Here is an 18991-nt window from a genome sequence, read left to right as displayed (position 1 = left end):
CATGTATAATACAAATGAAAATAAAAATTTCTGTTTATGAACATGTATATCAGGGGTGTCAAACATGTCGCCCAGGGACCGAATCAGGCCCCCAAGCAACTGGCTCTTGTCTGCTTCCTTCTCCCTCTCTCTTGCTTCCTTCTGCATCACTGCTTGCTTTGGAAGGCTTGCTCAATTGCACAGGAAGTACACAGAGCAAAACCTTGATTTTTTCCATTGGTTGAGGCTCCTTCCTCTCCTGGTCCCCTGGCGAGGGAGGGAAAGAGCCAGAGCTTCCTTTGCCTAGTTCCCCAGATCCCATGGGAGAGATGTGAAGAAAGCACTTTTAAGACCAACAAGTGCAGATGTTTTAAGCATGTTTTATTTTATTTTTTTTAAATATTTGTGTTTGTCTGAGTCCATTATAAAGTTTATCTCTCTGCTACCTAATCTTGAATAGGTACGCACATGGCCCCGCGCAGCAAAGTCTCATTTATGTCAGATTTGGCCCTTGTAGCAAATGAGTTTGACACCTCTGATATTGCATATGACCTTGTATATGTAAATTTGAAGTGTCTGAGTGTTAAGTAAAGCATCCAGACCTACACAAACTATCTTCCAATCTTCACTTTATATCTTAAGAATAAATTCTTACAACTGGCTGGTATAATACCAATTTTTCTACACAGCAACCCCACCCCCCGGTTATGTACAGTGTAATGATTAAAAAAACAGATGCGATATTAGTCATACTTCTACTTTCATGTATGACTCAAATTTAAACAATGCAAGGTTAGTTGAGTATGTTGTATGTTGTATTGTGCAGAAATACAGTCACATCATCCACAGAGATCATAACAAGTATAATACAGGGAAAAAAATACAAACACGCTGCTTCAGTTTCCAGGTTATGGGTAATAGCATGTTAGGGAGATAAAGTTAAATATTTATGTACATGTAGGAATATTTTAGTTTGAGAAGAATTCAACTGCATATACTGCCACTGGAAGTAGTAAATACTAGTTTAGTGCTTGTCATGTACAATACTTCCATATATTTGAGATTATTTACAGTTTCACAGTATTCCACATCTCCCAATTGTCCTTTTCCAATGCAAGCTGCTTCCTCTTGGTTGTCTAAGTTACGTATAAAAAATGATTTCTGGTATTTGTCCATCTTCTATTGAGGTACCATTGTTATTACCTGGTGAACTAAAGAAGAAAAAACAAGTCTTGCTTGAAGTGGGAGACTCATGGATTACTTTCTTCAGTCCCTTCGTGCCATAGTGAGAATCAGGGCCCTAAATGGAAGAAAAAAAATTACTTTCTCCTGTACTAAAGTTAGCTAGTGTTTGTTATAGGGCTCTCTAGCTTGGCATCAAAGGATTAGTAGACAACAAAGACTCTGCCCCCCAGAGAAAGATGGATCCAAACGACTTTCTGATGGCTCCCAAGAGATTTTCCTGTTGAGAAGGGTAATGCTCTTGTCAGTGCCCTGGTTGACCTCTGGCATGTGAAAATGACCCCAGCAGTTGACACTTCCAGGCACTGCCCACATAGCCCCTTGGTAGAATGAGGCGCTGAGGGTGATAAAACGACAAGGGAGACAGAGAAACAGTGGAGGAAGACGTAGGCCAAATCCAATAGGACATGGGTAGAAGCTTGTTTTAAAGCATACTCTATGGCAGTGATGGTGGCAAAGGAATAACACTTTTCTGCCACCATTGCGCCTGCTCAGTGTAGGCCAGTGGAGATGTTCTGAGCAGTCAAAGGCCTGTTGGGATCTGGCCCGCAGGAGGAGGTAGACTGCTCAGGGGATCATTTTGTTGAGCACTTTGCAGATAAAATCACTTGCATGAGTTCCGACTTGGACTCTGGGTCTGAGTGACAGGATGCTGACTTGTCCAATTGTATGGGATACTTTTCAGTTTATTCAATCTGAGGATATGGACAGGATCCCTGGACATTTGAGGCCCACCCTGAGCTTGTATGACTCTTGCCCTTCCTGGTTACTTAAATCTTCTGGGAGAGGGCTGGCCGACAGGGATCAAGAAGCAGTTACTGCTTCCGCAAAAGAGAGGGTGGTTGCCCCATCCTTGAAACAGGCTTTGGTGCCTCCAGTTCTGAAGAACTGGGCGGTTACTGATACGCGGATGATGCTCAACTCTATCTTGCACTTCCAGCTGACCCCAGGGAAGCTGCAAAAACCCTGAAACCAGTTTTGGAGTGGATGCAGGCTAATAAACTGAAGCTTGATTCCCAACAAGACAGAAGTGCTACTAGTGGGCAGAAGGTCTGACCTGAAATTTAAGGTATCGCCCATTACAGTCAACTTTGGAGGCCCTGCTTCAGCCCCCCCCCCCTACCTTCTCAGATTAGGCAGGTGGCAACCTGGGTGAGGGGCCTTATTGATCAAAGCATCAAAGCTCTGAAACTCTCTCCCCAGGGAGATTTGTGTGTTCGGGCTGTCAGTGGAGGCAGTGGGCACTAATAGCCTGCTGACAGCCCTGGCCTTGTGGTTAATGGCTTGATACTCAACAACACTACTCAAAAATCTCCATCCAAGCATCGCTACTGAGGCAACTTTCACCCTGGTTTTCTGGTACTACATTTTAAACTCTCAAGATTTTATATTTTGCTTACTGTCACAATATTTTTGTGTGACCTTGTAACCCACCCTGAGCTTGCTTGTGGGGAGGGCAGGATGTAAATTGAAGAAAATAATTCCCTTCTCCTGACATCACCCACCAGCAGATGAAGATGTCTTTGTTCCAGCTGGCATTCCCTCAAGGATTCCTCCTTTCTAACCAATGTTTGATGTTTTGTGTGCATGTGAACTTTAAAAAAATTCTTTCAAAAGCTGTTTCATGAGGCATGTTGGGGGGATTATTTCAATGGTTTTACAGTGTTTATTATGTATTTTTACATTATTAGCTGCCTTGACAGCCCTTGAAAGGGCAGAAGGATGGGGAAATTTTGTAAATAAATAGAAACAGTATGAGTGGTTACAAATACGTAGTTTAAATAAATGTAGTTGCCCAACTGGGAAAAAAGAACAGCAAAAAGAAAGTACAATCTTACTTTCAGAGTTGCACAGGCAGTGTAGCATACTGTTGGTAGAATCTCTATTGGTTCTTTGAACATAACTCTGAAAGTACTGGCAGTTCCATCGCAGCTAAATCCGGTGTCATTTTGCCCAAGCGTCTGGTTTTTCTCATATTCAATTATCTGTATTGAGAGACAGGCAAAACAAGAAGTTTGTGATTTTTCTTTAACTGCTTTCCACATGTTTTATCACAAAGGACTGACCACTGGGTTCATTTGGGTTTTTGGTTGTTATTTCTGAAGACTGCACTTTAACTCTCCTCCTCCTCTCCAAAGAGCACAGGGCAGCATACATATTTCTTCCCTTCCTCTATGCCTTTGCATTCCATTTGGCTCCCCCAGATCCTGATGCAAACTGGTCCCAAACTATGAGGCTTTCACCACCCACCATGTAGGGAAAAAGGTATAGGCAGAGCACCGAGTCATTACTGACCCATGTAGAAATGAGGGCTTTAACTGACACCTTGTTATGAATGTAGTACCTCATGCTCAAGCAGCATGATTTTTTTGTATTAAGTACCTCATACCAGATCATAGACCAACATGCTTGAAATGCAGAGCTGTTTTGACACCACATACTTATAGTCCAGAAATACAACATATGAAGCTGCCTTCTGAGCTGACTACTTGTCCATTGGCATTGTGCATTCTAACTGGCAGCCGCTCTACAGGCAGAGAAAGCCTATCCCTCTGCCTTTTAATGAGGAAACGAGGAGGGGGTGAAACTGTTCCAAATAAAGAGAGGGGAAAACAACTAATAACTGTGTATTTTTTAATCATATGAGGTCGTCTGCCTTAAACTTCTCTCCCTGGTACCTTAGACATTTTCCTGTTACTTTACCACAAAAGGGAAATACTGGGGAAGGGCTGTGGCTCCATGGAAAAGACCCTCCTTTGTATGCAGAAGGTTCCAGGTTTAATATCAGGCAGAAGGTGATGTGAAAGACCTCTACTTGAAACCACTGAGAACTGCTGTCAGTCAAGCTGACCTCAATGGACTGACAGCTTCATGTGTGTACTTAAGGGCAGCTGGTAGCACTTTCAACACAATCTCAAATTTTTAGTTTTCTAGAACTTAACTTTAAGCATCCCACTTTAAGCAAAGTATACTTTTTGGTTGAAGCAAGTATCTCAAATATCGTGGTAGTCATTGTTGTCTAGGAGTATCCTACACTGTGAATGGCATTTTTTTCTGGAAGCCTTTTTCACACATCTTCAGGACTATGGATTAGCAAATTGGAGTGGGAAACTTGTTCCTTGGGGTTACCATTAAGGAATCTTTGTTCCAGCATCCCTTCCATCCTAAATAGAACCTCCCTGGCCAATCCCATTTAAATTAGCAAACCCCCAAGCTGTCTATATAGCTGTTATAAAGGTCAACTAAAAGTGTCAACAAGGTTCTGAGGTCTCCTATTATTCATCAAGCTTCATGTTAAGCCCACCCACCTATCCTCATGAAGGAGAATCCCTCACCTTGCCTCCAATTATTTTGTGCTGAACATCGAGCCTAATATGGATAATTCAAAAATTTCCTCACTAATTTGAGGAATGACTGCTAGTGGAACATATCCTACTGAACCTTTTAGATTTTGTAATTATTGCACCTTTTAGATTTATTGTAATACATGACTCCCTATAGTACTGAAAAACTATAATACCTGAATATTAACTTGATAGTCTGTGGGTCCATGAATTGATCCATATAATCCAAATCCCACTATGGAGATTCTTCTATTGACTGTGAACCTTTTCAAAAAAAGAGACAAGAGGTCAACAGATTTCAAATGCAAGCATAAAATATTAGTGATTTACCTGCTTCACCAAAACACTAGAGCTCTGATTAGATTTCCTCTCTAAAAAGTTTAATAGCAGGGCCCCCCCCCTGGGGGGGGGGGAGAGAGACTGATTTAGCTCGGGCCATGGCACTCAGCTGGAATGGGCAGGGCGGGGTAACTTCCCCACTGCCCTTTTAGCACAATGTAAATCACACCTCTGGAGAAGCTAGAACAAAGTTTGAGGCCCGTGGCACCTTTAAGACGAACAAAGTTTTATTCAATGTATGAGCTTTTGTGTGCACACATGCTTCCTCAGACAAACTGAAATGAAACTTACCAGTCCATATGTATAAGGCAAAGGCTAAACAGCAAATTAGCATACGATATAATAAAATGTTTTAACAGATGCAAATAGAAACAATAAGATAAGTTTATAAGGTCATCACTGAGATTATATGTCATCTTGGATAGGATACAGTACTGTTAGTATTGCTTTGACAGATTGTTTTAATGTATTTTAATATTATATATTGTATTTCACAAATTTGCATGTCATCCTTGCACAGGGCCATGCTAATCTTCTCTGCATCATTCCAATTTTAGTATATGTGTATTTTATCAAATTGCTGTAAGCTGCCCTGAGCCCAGGGAATGGGCAGCCTAACAGATTGAATAAAATAAATAGATAAATAAATAAATGTTTAGGTATAATTCCAGTGGAAAACAGTGAAATAAACAAAGAAATATATCAGAATTGGCAATAGATGTGTAAAATGTATCCTTCTTAATTATGGAATGTCATCTGTCCCTGCTGATACTATTTGGTCTGGCAGGGAGAATGTACATTTATTCATGTTTTCCTTATTGGGACAACCAGCTAGGTTATGATCAGGAAAAGGGTCCAGGACAGTGCAAAAAACGTTCACCACCACCCCAGCATTGTAGCCCTGCTTTAAATTGGATACACCTACCCACTGCTATTTATACAAGTTTAAAGTGATGGACAACCCAAACACAGATTCCCACTTTTTACTTTTTCTCTTTTTACTCTGGTCTAAGGATTCCTGAAGAACTGAAATCCCTGAATTCCTAAAACTGCTTTCTAGATGCAGGTTTACGAGTATGTAAATATCAGCTTCTCAACAGGCCTGAACAGATACTTTTTGCCAAACTATTTTAAAGGGAGGCCCAATTTAACAAGACAACCGCTTTCATCCTAACAAGTTTTACCACACAGAAGGGTGTTCCAGGAAGCCTTGCTTCAAATCCACTTTATGTCTAAATTCAGTCAGACAGAGACAAAGAGCATGACTTATCTCAGCAGTGGCACTCCCTCCCTGGAATCCACTCCTTATGCCAGCTGTTTGCCCTTTCTTCTCAAAAATTAATTAAAACTTTCATAAGGAATTGAGAGGGCAAGAGAGATTGATGTCTTGATTTCCTTTAAAAAACCAATTTATGCTCTACTCCACTACATCCTAGATGTTAGATGAAAACCCTCACAGCTTGCCAGTGCACTGACACCTTCCATTGCCATCCACCAAACTATCCAGCAAACAATAATCCTGAAAGGATTTTCTCCCAGGCACAACTGTGACAGGCAGCTAATATAATTTCCCTGGAAAAGGGTGATCAAATACCTGATGCGGTCACTTGTTCCACTGTAACCCCAGCGACTTTCCACTTGCTGGAATCTATTGATGCTACATTCCTTTCCTCTAAGGCAGCATCTTGGCCGGTCAATATAGTCAACTCTAGGTTTAGGGTTGACTGTAAAATGCAGAAAGAGATTTACTACTTGTCGATCTGACAAAATTCCAGATTGAGCAGGACCTGGAAAAGAGGCAATGGCATTCAGCTGATGTCCTATTCTAGGATGCAAACTGTAAAATATAAGGAAGAGCAAAAACCAAACACCCACTCATCTGCATGCACACATACTTAAACACAGTAGAAAAATACGTGAATTCTGGATAAATGCTGCTTGAACAATGAACTGCAATGCTCCTGGGATAAAACAGGTTTGATTGCCCTCTTCAGCTAGACCAAAACTTGCCAAATTATCCACAAAATCTTGGATAAATGGACTTGCTTACACAGACCATGTGAGTTAGGCCTGAGAACTGTTTGTTAGTTTTCATTTAGCAACTAATGTTTTATTGTCTCAAGGCAGCTCACAAAGTAAACAAAACAAAAATCAGCAGTAAGACAGCAAACAGTAGAGCCAAAGCAGCATTAAAAACAACATTCAGCTACATAAAATCATAATCCTTAAAAGAGATCACAGGCTAGGCCATAAGCTTGAGTAAAGATAAATGTTTTGACCTGGCATCTAAAAGACAACACAGGTAGCAGCAGATGAACAATTTTCCTCAGTAAGTGCTCTATAAGTAATATGTATGCATTCTGCAAATTGTCAGTGGGATTAACAAGCTCTAATTGCATTACTCTGGTTCCACTGGTTTGTGTCCCAGCCACAAAACTGTTTACTGTGGTGGAGTACCATTTTCACTTAGCATAAGCTATTAAAAAGCTAACACTAGCTGAGATCTGTAGATTAATTCTGAGTATGGTTTTCAGAATGTATTGCATATGGAACATAAAATAACGCTACAAAAAGTGTAATAAAAATTCAAGTTTTATGAAAGACACACTTTAATATCTTCAGCATTCTTTGTATCCAAACCAAACATTCCAAGCACTGTTGCTGACTTTCATTTCTTACCTTGTGTTGAACCCAGGACATTGTTATTTTACCATGTTAAATAATCAACTCTACAAATAATAGTTCATAGCCTCAACTGGAAAGTCTTTAGCAAGACATGATTTCAAATTGCTGTCACAGGATGTATTACACACATCTTCTCAGCAATTAATCAACCAAGAAACCCTTCTCTCTTTTTTGAAAGCAGACTTAAGAGGAAAAAGATAATGCAATTTATTAGAGAGAAGAATGGGTGGGAATGGGTTCAAAGTACAGCCAAACATGTTCTGTTGAACAAAAAGCTGATAGTAGGACTGCTATCTTATGAACACTTACTTGGAAGCACGTTCTAGGAAAGTTAATCAGATTTATGACTACATGTTTAGGCTCAAGCTTGCCAAGGGCCTCACTGGACTGCCACAAAGCAAAGCTCCTTTAGAAATCATTACAGCTCACACAAGTATTCTGTAATTCTTCTTTGCTTTTTAAACTCCCCATGCAAACATGTTGCCAAACACAGAAATGCCACTCTAGCACATGCACACAGGACTGGAGCTTTAAGACGCTTGTGGCATCACATGCTAAGACACATCAGCTTTCCCCTCTTCCCCAACAGTGAAATGAACTATAACATTACCTGCTGCAAACTCTTCAATAGTCATCAGTGGAAAACGGATTAAGGAGAGGGCTTTGCCAAGCACTTTCTGCTTATTTGCAGAGGTGACAGGTAACTGTTGTCTTTGACATTCTGCTTCAGCCCAGCGAACAACAGCTCCAAAAAGTCTACTCTCCCGAATACTGAGTGTGTCTCTTTCCAAAACTGCACATAAAGTGTCTGTGGGGGGGGAAATCACCAAGTTAACTGCAGATATAGAAAAAATTATTTAAAAATTACTTGGTGTTTTTTTTTGAGAAATAAATAATAGAATCACAGAGTTGGAAGGGGCCATACAGGCTGCCTAGTCCAACTCCCTGTTAATGCAGGATCAGCTTAGAGCATCTCTAGAAATGTTTGCCTGGCGGCTGCTTAAACACTTTAATAAAATAATTTATTGACGTTCAAAACTATTTTAGTAGTGTACATGTTTCTTTCTGAAGAGCCAGTTTGGTGTAGTGGTTAAGTGTGCGGACTCTTATCTGGGAGAACCGGGTTTGATTCCCCACTCCTCCACTTGCACCTGCTAGCATGGCCTTGGGTCAGCCATAACTCTGGCAGAGGTTGTCCTTGAAAGGGCAGCTGCTGTGAGAGCCCCTTACAGCCCCACCCATCTCACAGGGTGTCTGTTGTGGGGGAGGAAGGTAAAGGAGATTGTGAGCCACTCTAAGACTCTTTGGAGTGGAGGGCGGGATATAAATCCAATATCTTCTTTTTCTTCTTTTATGTGTTCCACAGCTTATCAGAAAATGCAAAATTGTCTTACATGAAGAAGAGAGGGCCTACCTGGCAATGGGCTGCATAAAGCAGAATTTGGCCCCATCTGTGTCAGCTGATACAGGAGGGCAGTCTCCTTTCCATGTGGTGGACTTGTTGAAGCCGGGCCTGCCCAACATGCCAGTGCCATGCCCAACCAGCAGCAGGCACAAGAGGAACAGCCATGTGGGTGGCCCTAAGCCCTAATGTGCCAGCACTAGCTGGCTAGTGGGAAGGGGAACGGTCATTTAAAGGAGGTGGATGGCAAGGCTGAAGGACCACCTGGTTCAGTTGCACCTGATTAATAATAGCTCCTGCCAAACAATTTGAGGGTTGCGCAACCCTCAGGGAGGCAGGAAGAGGAAGTGCTGGGCATACCCCAGGGAGACCAGATTAGCCCTCCTGCTACTTAACTGGCTACAGGGGAGAACAGAAAAAAGAGTAGGAAGACCTAGTGTGCTGTTAACCCCTTCCCTCTCTAGTCTGAGGCCTGCTGAGGTCTCCAAGAGGGACTCTGGAGGATGTGTTGGCCCTGCCTAACCCTGACAGTGTGGCAGACACTCACAAATGTGGGTATGGTAGAGGCTAGAAGGACAATCAAACAACCAACATTAAAAAAGCAACCAGTGGGTGCTCCCTCAACGTTCATATTCAGCTGTTAGAGGGTGACTTACCTATGTCAATATCTGTGAAACCTTCTGCGCTTATTGCATCCATTGTACTTTTGTCGATTGTATCAAGACAGAGGCTGGCCAACTGTGGCTCATCGAATAAACGAGCCTACACAAAGATATGGTTAGAGTTACTGTGCAAATGGTTAGTGTTACTGTGCAAATTCTGTCTTGTGCAAAGCAAAGTAATGGAGATGAGGTTTTCAACTGAAACCCAGATCCAGTTCACTTCCTTTACAACTTCTTCCATACCGAGATATATTATGAATGCAGGCCCCCCAGTCACTCTCCTCCAGAATTAGCTGCTGTGTTCTGGAAAACACCCCCCATCCTATCTACAGCTAACATTTAATCAAGATTTGAAACCAAGATTCCAAACTGGTTTCAAACCCTTCTTTCAAGAAGTTTCTTACATTATCTTAACTGCTGTTAATGTTGGTGCCACTGAAAAGCATTTATCCATAGTTACAGCAGAAGGGGAGGGAGAATCTGCTACCAATGCACAACCACATGGTCTGCATCCAGTCCCTTAACTGCACTTAGCTCATAGGAGCATAAAAAGGCAACTACTTTCAGGTGGCATCAAGCTGAAGGAGTCAGTTCAAAAGAACTCAAAGTAAGGCAGAATGTTATGCTAAACCTCATAAATTACAGGTTGCTAAGATTTCTACAAAAGCAGCAGAATTCAGTTTTTTAAATATTAGAATTAGATACTCCAAAAGTCTTTGCCTATAACTTGCCAGATCTTTTCTTGCCAGATCAATTTTAGTGTCACATTTCTACAACTACAACTTACTAAAATATGGTAATTAAAAAGTGCTGACTGACTCATGATGCATTTTCCAAGAAAACATATTGATGCATTTTTTTCCCCTTGATAATGAATAAATATTCCATGACCGTGTCTGAAAGGCACCTAGAGATATCCTTAAACTTTCCAGTAGCAGTGATCTCAGAGAAGTAGACAAATGTTTTAATAGTCTATTTTTCCTAAGATAGTTCCCTAGACTGATGTCTTCTGTACAAGACAAACAGGCAGTTGTGTCCAGCTTTCTATGTTCTGCTTCCATTTGTGCTTGCAACAACTAGAACTCCTGTGCTACAGATGTTTTTCTATATGCTACACAAGCCCCTGCAGCTAGGTAGTTAATATAACACTCCTAATTAGTTCATTAAATACAGAGCAGCATCTATAACAAGTCACAAATTAAAACAATTACCTGAGTTAGCAACATAAAAGCATTATCTGCCCGAAGGTGCTTCGTGAGAAATTCTACACAATGAGCTTCCAAGGCTGGGACAGCATACTTCTTGGCTGTGTAGAGTGTGGTCATAACGGTTTCTGGCCCAATCTGAACTTCATCTGAATACAAAAACCTAGAAATCAAAATGAAAGTTAAGAAGAACATCCAAGATAGGTAAGCTGTCTGTAATTGAACAGGCATGAACAATAAAAACTAAGCCATATATGATCTTACAAAGTGAGTTTGCTACCTCTCAATTTAGATAAAATTTCCAGTTATTCAAGACAAAGAATCCTTTGTTTTACTGAATGGATGAAGCAGGTATAAGGTGGAAGTTAAATCTACTATTTTTAATTTGCTCTGTAGTTTTTGATCTAGAGCACAGAATTCCAATTACCATGTCAGTCCTAGTATTGTTCTAAGAACATGCAAATCTCCTAGCCATAAACGAGTGGACTAAACATGTATTATAGACCCAAGCCAAAACTGAACAACCCCCAAGCCTACTTTGTTTGCTCTGACACGAGAACTCCCTCTCCTGTCACAACATTCATTTTATGGGTTGAATCTCAAATAAATTTTCCAGTGGCAGAATGAAACTGTCCTGCTTCCCCTTCCCTATACAAAATAGTGCTTGGGAGCAGGGGAGACCCTGAGCAAGAATACTTGGCAGTGGGGATCTGTGGTGGTAAGGGGGGAATTCCCAGAAACTGCCAATTTAGTCTTGATCCAGCCCTATAGTATTTTAAGCAGTCTTAAAGTGAGAGTTGTGTGTAGCAAAAGTTTTTTAAACAACCAACAATTCTTTGAGATCCTGAATCTTCGTCTTATTTCACATCACATCACATCACCCTCTTCTAAAGGGGATATCATTTTTTTTACTGTCCAGCCTTTTCCTCCCTAATCCACTGCATACTCATAATCACTGCATAGTTTTCTTCACTTCATTTAAATTTGTTCACAGTCTGCTGGGCATCAGGCCGTTTCTCAAACTTTGGCAGAAAGAATAAGCCCAACCTAAATTTATTGCCAGCCATATTTGTTAGCAATTAAGGCTGCAACCTTTCTGCATGTTTACTTCTAAATAGGCTCCACTGACCCCGTGGGGCTTTTCTCCAAATATATAAAGAACTGGACTGCAAGTCTCCCAAGAGCCTAGTACCTTTGGATTTGCTGAGCAACTGCTAGTTCAAAGGTTACAGCAGAGAGATATTAACAAACAGGCTGAGTCCTTGCAAAATGCTCAGCAGCGTTCTCCCACTTAAAAGGTCAGGAACCACCTTTGGGAATGTAACTGATCCAGTTACTTTTTCATACCTGGTCCATTTCACACTGCCTTTAATACTCAGATCAGAGGGTCTACAGTTCTCACTGTCAACAGAGGAACACAGGGACTCCATGCTGAAGGAACTGATGAACACGGTACTGTTGGAGCAGCCCTGAATTCAATGAAGTGTTCAGATCAGAATGTTCTCATGACAGCCTTCTTGTTGGGCTAACCAAGTCCCTGGTTAGAACTAGAACACTGTCCTTCAAAATGCTTTAGCCACAAGACTTGGCTACTGTCACATGTTTTACAAGAGGAAACTGTTTAAGGCTACCATAGCAACATATGATGCACAGACCTACAAATGGCAAGAAGGGGAAACATGGACAGTACACAGGGCAAGGCTTCTAACAAGAGAGACAGTCCATGTAAAGGAAAAATGTATAGATTCACGTCACTGTACACCCACGGAGCGACAAGCATAAAATAACACAGAATCAAGTAATCCAGTCTTCTTTGATTTGCACCTTAAGCTAATGTTATCAAACATTTTGAAGTGGGACCCTGTCAAAGCAAACTGTACTGCTCATGATCCTCTTGCAAAAGAATTCCACGCTACTCCCCCAATATAAAATGCAAGAATAACAGATCTGTTAACACCAAACAAGTTCACATTCTATTTTTCATGCTTAGCATTCATAAATATATACCATTTCTGAGCAACAGATTTACTTCATGGCCATTTCACACCTCATGCAGAGACATACCCAAATTTGCCAACCAGCCTCTCAGAACCCGACTCTCTCAGCTCACCCTGTTCTCAGCCCCATCCTGCCAGAGAGCTGCAACCTACTTTTGGGTCCTGACTCAGAGCCTGAGAACTACTGCCTTGAATTCTAAGATTACATTCTCCCAAACATAAGTCAATGACCCTATTCCAAATGCACCAAATCACTCTGTTAACAAATGGCTTGAAGATCACTATTTACAGTGTAGCCCAGCTGCTCAAAGCATAAGCCAGGAAATGCCTAGTTCAAGTCTCTACTCAGCCATGGCCTCAGGAAAGCCAGCCTCATTTAGCCATTGCTCTCCCCACAATACAAAGATGATAACATTAATACTGAGCTACCCTAAAGGGTTATCTTAAGGAACACCAGAACAGTGCACATGTACTAATTGGTGACTGGAAGGCTGCACCTGCCCTTCCCAGGAAGAAAAGCCTGGCCACAGAGATTGGCCAGAAAATGAACAGTTAAAAAAGAGCAGGGTCTCCCAACTGCCAACAGAAAATGCTGCTCCAATGTCAGTTGCCTAATAAGGACATTCTGGTTCCTGCTACCAGCTAGATTTCTGAGGATCATCAGGAGGTTGCCTCCCCTCCCTCTCAGGAACACACCAACTGGATATAAATGCTGCCACTGTCAGAGGGATCTGCTTCCTCTCGCTCTCTCCCTCCATTCCACTTGTTTTCTCCAGTTTATCTTTTTAGTTTACAAAACATGAGGGCAGATGCCTGTGTCTCTTGATTTATGTGAGCCACTTCAAGTTCAGCTGTTAATTTGAAACCTCAACTGTTATAAAATGGTTACCTCAGCTGTTACCAGATTTGATTGGGATGGCATTCTTACAAAGGAAACAGAGCTACATCAGAACCAACTGGCAAAGGGAAATATATATGTTGATTGCTACTATTTTACTTTGCACCTTGCCCTTTTCTGGTCCAACAGCATTATATGTTCACCATGGGAAAGATCACTCTCCCAAGGACCCTGTGATGTAGGTGAGGAGAAAGTCTAGTTCACAAATGCAGAAATGTGCAGAAGTACCTGAGATGGTACAATAGCATTTAGGAGTGCACCCCATGTAGAAAAAATTCTTAAAAATCGAAAACCAGCACGGCAAGCAAAGGCAAGGAAGTAGAACTTTCTAGCCTGCTGTGCTAGCTTTCTATGTATGCAAAATTCAAATTTAATCAGGAAGAAATGGAGACCCCTCACTAGTTAGGCTAAAATAGTTAATCCCTGCCATGAGTGGAAAATCCCCAGTTTCGTTAGAATAGTTATCTCACTGTGACTACCTTAATTCTCAGTTCTTGTCAGGTAGATGATCCCCCGCCCAAAACCTCTGACCAAGAATGAATGCAAAGCCAAGATTCATCCATTGCATCTGAAGGAAATGGACTTTAGTTCACTAAAGCTTATGCAGGTATAAAATTCCGCCAGCCTTAAAATGTCACTATATCCCCTGTTAATTTTTGCCACAACAAACTTATATGGCTATTTCTCTGAAATCCTCAGAGGACATTTTTAACTGCAATTTAAATTGCATGTAAGGAAATTTCTTTTTAACCTGATCACCTGATCTTTTATAAAATCGCACGTCCATGCGAGAAAACTAGCACAGCAGAAAAAATTACTTACTAATTTTCTTCTTACACACAAAATTGTAGAAATGAACACAATGTTATTTCTACTCTAAATTTCACAGACTAGAGCCCATTTCTTCAGCTGCAATGAGTGGATCACTACTGTGCCTAGTCAGGATCCAATACACTGCACTTGAAGAACTGAACACAAGCCCACAAAAGCTGAAATTTTCTTAAGTAGCCCCCAATTTATTTCTCAGAGCTAAAAAAGGAGGCTCTGATCCACAAAAGCCTATGCTGGAATAAGACTGCCAGTCTTTTAAAGAGCCGCAGCAATAATTCCAGAACAGCAGTGATGTTAAGTTGTAGCAACAAAATAAAATAGTCCAGTAGCATTTTCCGAAACCATTGAACTTTATTCCAGCAAGATCTGCAATATTGCCCATCTTTCCCCCAATGCCTACAGCTCTTAGTATAAACGATATTTGCTTAATGAATTGATGCTTCAATACATCTGAGGAAAAGAATGAAAACTAAGACAGGAATAAAACGTTTGGTGGGGAAAAGGTTGCAGACAACCATACTGACTCACAAAATCTAGAACAAGTAAGTGAATCAATGTAATAGCTTTTTAAAAAACATTAGGCTGGCTGGCCTTAATAAAAGATACTGAACGCCAAACACTTCATCTGTCAAGGTCAGTACTGTCCACTGAGATGTTCAGCAGTTCCCCAGGGTCTCAGCTGGAGGCTTTTTTTCACTGGAAATGCCCAGGATTCATTCAACATGGTATCTTCTGCATACCAAGCAGAGGCTTTACTACTGAGCCACAACTTTCCCCATCCCCCCACTTGGTTTCTTGTTCTGGAATTAAAAAAACAGTGCCAGTCTTTAAGAAATAAAAAACCCTCCTGTTTTCACACACCCTAGTTTGACCCCCTCCAGCTCTCAATCACAACCCCATACTAGCCCTAACCACAGTTTACAGTAATCACACATATCATGCATGCACAACATATTCTTAATGTTTCTTTATATACACATAAAACAATTCTCAGGCTATGCTCAACTCTTGTTTGGCTCAACATATAATTTAAACTCCACATTAAGTTACTGTCATTAACCCAGAACCTGGTTTCCTTTGTGAAGCGAAGGCGCGCTGCGGCTTTCTTACAAACGGATAAGAGCATAAGAGAAGCCATGTTGGATCAGGTCAATGGCCCATTCAGTCCAACATTCTGTCACACAGTGGCCAAAAAACCCCGGAGTGCCACCAGGAGGTCCACCAGAGGCCCTCCCAGCAGGGGTCGTTTTGTAGAAAAACAGGTGGTGGAGCTCATCCAGGGATTGTTATGCAGCTGCACTCACTATTCAATGGCAAAGTAGGTAGGTGGGAAGGAGGAGGGGGAACCCTCAGAAAGGTTCAGGAGCTGCACTCCTGTGAATTCAAGGCCTGCCTCCCACTGTTGCCCTCCCAGCACCAAAAAGACAGAGCCTCAGACGCGCGTTCACTGTCACGTGGGAACAGGGCCGCCGCCTCCCCAGTTGGCTTCTCCTGCTGCCGCCACGGACAGACCTAAGCAGGGCGAGGAAGGCGGCAGGCTCCACGTCGGGCAGCTCGATCTCAGCCGAGGTGGTGGCCATCCCGCCGTTGAACATGGCGTCGAAGACGGCGCTGCCGGCGGCCAGGACGAAGCGGTGAGCGGGGATCCGCTGCTGGCCGGGCCCGGGGCCGCCTCCTCCTCCCCCGGCCCTGGGGCCGCCTTTGCCCACCACGAAGCGCACGTCGCTGAGGAGCTCGTTGGCGAAGAGGAAAGCGAAGCGCTCCCGCAGCGACCGTTTCGTGGCCTGCCAGTTGTACACGGGCTCCCGCTGCACCACCACGGCAGCCGGGGGCGAGGAGGCGGCGGCCGCCACGGCAACGGCGGAGACAGCAGGGGCGGCGGCGGCGATCCCCTCAGAGTCCGCCGTCGCCTCAGGGCCGCCCGCGGCCGCCATCGCCGAAGTCGCCTCAGCGGGACTCCTCCGCCGGCGCTTGCGCACTCCAGGCAGAGGATCGCTAACCGCGCACCTGCGCACGCCGCACCAATTACTTTCTTGCAGTCCGCCCTCCGTTTCTTCTGCGCATGCGCAATAGTAGACACGGAGACGGAAAGACGGAAGGGCCATAAAGGATAAAGCAAAGATGAGTCTCGCTGAAGCATGGTCCCTGGTGGGGCTGGGCGCGTCCCGCCCAACGCTCATAGCGGCTAATGCAGGAGTGGCACCCCTCAAATGTCGAGTTGGGCCGAGCCATGTGTGTACCTACTTAAGATTAGGTAGCAGAGATACAAATTTTATAAAGAACACAGATATATATATATATTTAAAACTTAAAACATGCTTAAAACGTTAGCACTTATTGGTCTTAAAGATGCTTTCTTTGCATTAATCCCATGGGATCCAGGGAACCGGGCAAAGGAAGCTGTGGCTCTTTCCTTCCTTTCCTAGGGGACTGGGGGGGGGGGGAAGAGCCTCAGTCAATAGAAGGAAGAGAGGCTTGGCTCAGTATCTCTACTGTGCAATTGAGAGAGCCTGGCAAAGCAAGCTATTCCCCCCCCCTTCCTCCTCAAGGGAGGAGCCTCAACCACTGGAGAAAATAGAGGTTTTGCTCTGTAGCTCCTGTGCAGTTGAGCAAGCCTTGCAAAGCAAGCTGTTATGCACAAGGAAGCAAGAGAAAGAAGCAGATGACAGCCAATTGCTTGGGGGGCCTAATAGGAGCCCTTCAGGAGCCTGATTCGGCCCCTGAACTGCATGTTTGACACCCCTGCAGGGTTTTCAAGGCAAGAGACATTCCAGAGGTGGTTTGCCATTGGCTGGCTCCGCATTACGGCTCTGGTATTCCTTGGAGGTCTCCCATCCAAATTCTAGCCAGAGTAGCCCCTGTTTAGTTTCTGAGATCTGAAGCTATCCTAGGCTGTCTATGTTTACCAGACGTTCAGACTGTGCGTTATTCTTGTTTCCCATATTCAAGCTATGAGATTCTATTGATAGGAGGAGTACAGAGTAGAGTAGCACCCCATACAGGCTTATTATAAAGATAACTCGGCTGTGTTGTAACAGAATGGTTGAGGAAGGTGCTGCTGTTATAAAGGGAACAGGATTATGGACTAGATCACTGGGTATAGTAAATATTTGTTTGCTGTATGTATTATACTGCTTTGGGTGCATTATCTTGTACTGATGTAGTCTCTCTTGTAAGGAAAGCCCCCTACTTTTCATACATATGGCCAGGGTGCCTGGAGTTTTGACTCTCACACATCTGCTCTAAGAAGTGGACTTTGCTTACAGTTTCTAAGGCTTATGTGGATACTATAAGCCTCAGCTTTGCAGCAGCATTCTACACCTCTGGATGGTGTTAGCCAGAACTTCAGACGTGCTCCAGCTACTCCTTGTGTGCCCAGTCGTGGCCGCTGCAGTAAAAGAAGCCATGCCACCATGAACTGTACAAGCAAACAGTTTCCAGCCTGTTTCCATGAACCAAAGGCTAACACCACCAGTATCCATCTTGCTTTCCTGACTCCATATCCAACAGCTGCTTCAGCTTTTGCATAAGGCAATCAAGCTTATCCAGGCATGGATCCTGCCAGACCACTCAAGCCTTTGTCTAACAAAACCCAGGACAAAGATTGGTGCTAGGAAGAAGACTAAGAAAGAGGAAGACCATCTCCTGCATGAGCCAAGTCTTTTGTCTAAACCGGGTGATACCTAGGTCAATATGTGATTCTCTATTGTCACCTTTTCAGATAAGTCCATCTAATCTTAAGTGTTCCCCACTCAGTAATCACTTCTATTCTGTCACTTTGGAGCCTGCCCCACAGCCTGCTTCAATCTGGAAATTCTTTCAGGTACCCAGGATCCAGGCAAGTTCATTGGTCAAGACAGGTACCCAATTGGGTGCCACTAAGGGACTTGCTATTGGCTCTGCAATAATCCAGCCTTCCTGGTCATTGCAGAGCCTCCCCTTTCTCCTCCCTCCCATTCCTTGAGGGCTCAAGGGAGTCCTTATAACCTCTGACCCAACTCTACTCATGTGTGCTTCTAGCAGTATCCCAATTCCGCTGTCTAGATCCATCCCCAATTCTGGCCACAGTTTTGGGTCCATTTCCCCCGTCCTCTTTTGTCGCCATTGGAGCCTTCCTTGAAGACTACGATAGGTAATATTACCCTGTGTGTCTACCCTTTATGTTCCCCTATCGATCTTTCTATATTTCTTAGGACTGTGTGTGTGTATGATTGTATGTGTATTTTTCATCTTGTATGGAAGTCTATATATTTTTCCAATAAATTATAATTGATTTTACTAAATTAGAGTCCTTAATATCTAAGCATTACTTTTCTGGACGTGTATTCTTGTATACATTGGTAAAAGATTCCTAGTGAGCCAGGTGCCCACCTAACTAATTCCCCAACCTCGTTTTGAGGGCATTTA

General features: G+C 42.9%; 1 protein-coding gene and 1 non-coding gene across 2 annotated transcripts; both read right to left on the bottom strand.

The window, feature by feature from the left end:
- Positions 1–776: 776 nt before the first annotated feature.
- On the bottom strand, positions 777–16622 carry BTBD1 (BTB domain containing 1). Its single transcript, XM_060259835.1, has 8 exons — positions 16097–16622; positions 10865–11021; positions 9648–9753; positions 8200–8397; positions 6499–6691; positions 4742–4829; positions 3060–3206; positions 777–1279 (listed from the first exon to the last, which is right to left on the bottom strand). The coding sequence occupies exons 1-8, from the start codon at positions 16516–16518 to the stop codon at positions 1121–1123; spliced, it is 1470 nt and encodes a 489-aa protein (XP_060115818.1). The 5' UTR covers positions 16519–16622; the 3' UTR covers positions 777–1120.
- Positions 5380–5482, bottom strand: LOC132587997 (U6 spliceosomal RNA). Its single transcript, XR_009556484.1, has one exon. It is a non-coding gene; the product is annotated as a U6 spliceosomal RNA (small nuclear RNA).
- Positions 16623–18991: the final 2369 nt, after the last annotated feature.

Source organism: Heteronotia binoei, chromosome 19 (genome assembly GCF_032191835.1).
Source record: "Heteronotia binoei isolate CCM8104 ecotype False Entrance Well chromosome 19, APGP_CSIRO_Hbin_v1, whole genome shotgun sequence".
NCBI lineage: Eukaryota > Metazoa > Chordata > Lepidosauria > Squamata > Gekkonidae > Heteronotia > Heteronotia binoei.
Note: the sequence above shows the minus strand (reverse complement) of the source record. Positions and strands in the feature narration are given on the sequence as shown.